The 1,724-nt window shown below is 40.0% G+C and overlaps 1 protein-coding gene across 1 annotated transcript; it reads left to right on the top strand.

Moving 5' to 3' along the window:
- The first annotated feature begins 225 nt into the window (after positions 1 to 225).
- Positions 226 to 1,260, top strand: LOC112524824 (ethylene-responsive transcription factor CRF1-like). Its single transcript, XM_025134772.1, has one exon. It carries the CDS (start codon positions 226 to 228, stop codon positions 1,258 to 1,260), a length of 1,035 nt encoding a protein of 344 aa, XP_024990540.1.
- Positions 1,261 to 1,724: the final 464 nt, after the last annotated feature.

Here is a 1,724-nt window from a genome sequence, read left to right as displayed (position 1 = left end):
AGTTTTTATGAAAAACAACCGTTGACTGTATCCTATAAAATTGGAACTTCTCCTCACTTCTCATCGACTTTCGATTTTTGTGGTTCTCTCTTCCTTTTGTACCGCAAACAATCATCTTTCTTAAAGATCTTATACCCAAATCTATTCTTTTTTTGTTTTGGTTTCTTCTTTTCGATAGATTTTTCAATTAATTCTTGATTGGAATGAATTGAAAACGAGAGAGACATGGACGGATGCTCCGTGTTATCTCCGATCAAACAAACGGAGCACAAAAGGGTTATAACAATGGTGGTTCCGGCGATGACAAAGAAGTTGTCCGGCCAACAAAAGTCACCGTGTCCAAGACTTGTAAGGATATCAATGACTGATCCCTATGCAACCGATTCTTCCGGTGATGAAGATGACGAGCATTTCAGACGGTGGCGTGTGAAGAAGTATGTCAATGAGATTAACATACAAACGTCGTGCAAAACTACAATGACGCCTGTCAACGGCAAGAAGACGACGACCGGAAATAGGGAATCCGCTCTAGAAGCGAAACAGAAGCCTATGAAGACGAAGAGAACTCCGGCGGGTAACGTTAGGAAATTCCGAGGAGTCCGGCAAAGGCCTTGGGGTAAGTGGGCAGCGGAGATTAGGGATCCGGCGAGACGTGTCCGATTGTGGTTGGGGACGTATGATACGGCGGAGGAGGCTGCCAGGGTGTATGATAACGCCGCCATTAGACTCCGTGGTCCTGGTGCTTTGACAAACTTCGTCATGCCGCCGGTTTTGGAAAACCCACCGCCGGTGAATGTTACATCGACGTCCGACCATGATTCCAGCGAAGAGTCGCACAACCTTCTATCTCCTACTTCCGTTCTCCGGTTTGATGGTAACAGCAACAGTCAGTCAAGAGAAACACTTGAACCGGTCAAAGAAGCTGAAGAGTGCCAGTCAACGAATGGGTCTTGTTTGATTCAAGAACTTGACCCGAATGTTCATTTGGTAGTGGATAAAAACGGGCCGGGTCCATTTGGGGATGCACCACCTTTTGATTTCCAATCATTCGACCCGATACAATTTGGTGATGAAGTTCCATTTTATAACATGCATGATGATTTCGGGTCACTAGACCCGAACCAATTTGATAATTTTGATACAATACCATTTGTTGACGACTTGATTCCTGATATTGGATTTGAATCCCCCTCAACTTTAGAAATAGAGAACTACTTTCAAGATATTTCAGATAGTATTTTAGATTCATGGTTTTTCTGAAATGGGTCGAACTTGTTTTAGTTGGTTGTTGAAGCCATGTTTGTCCTCCGAGAGATTTTGTCCTAATTAAGATTATGAGAAATATAGTCTCCTAAAAAAGTATGGAGATTTGACTTTTGAGAAATCTAATTGGTTAGTATTGTCTTAATGCATACTTTTGATTAAGATTTATCGGTTTGGATGATTATTTTTAGTTTGCTTTTCGATCAATTATATACGATGTTTTTTTCGTTACAAAAATAGGTGCTATACATAAAATTCTATACAGTAATTATTGAAACATAATGTTTCATTGATAAAAACAACTCATTTTCTGTCTGAACCATACAATATGTGCTTATAAAAGTTAAGCAATAATTTTTTAATACGAACAATATATCACGTTTATTTGAGGCGATGTCGGCTCACAACTCTTTTGAGTAAATCTGGAAATTCATCCATGCAAAAGAGATGCGAATGATATA

The sequence above is a fragment of the Cynara cardunculus genome (assembly GCF_001531365.2).
Source record: "Cynara cardunculus var. scolymus isolate 2C chromosome LG 13, CcrdV1, whole genome shotgun sequence".
In the NCBI taxonomy this organism is placed as follows: domain Eukaryota; kingdom Viridiplantae; phylum Streptophyta; class Magnoliopsida; order Asterales; family Asteraceae; genus Cynara; species Cynara cardunculus.
This window is presented reverse-complemented; position numbering and strand designations above follow the sequence as displayed.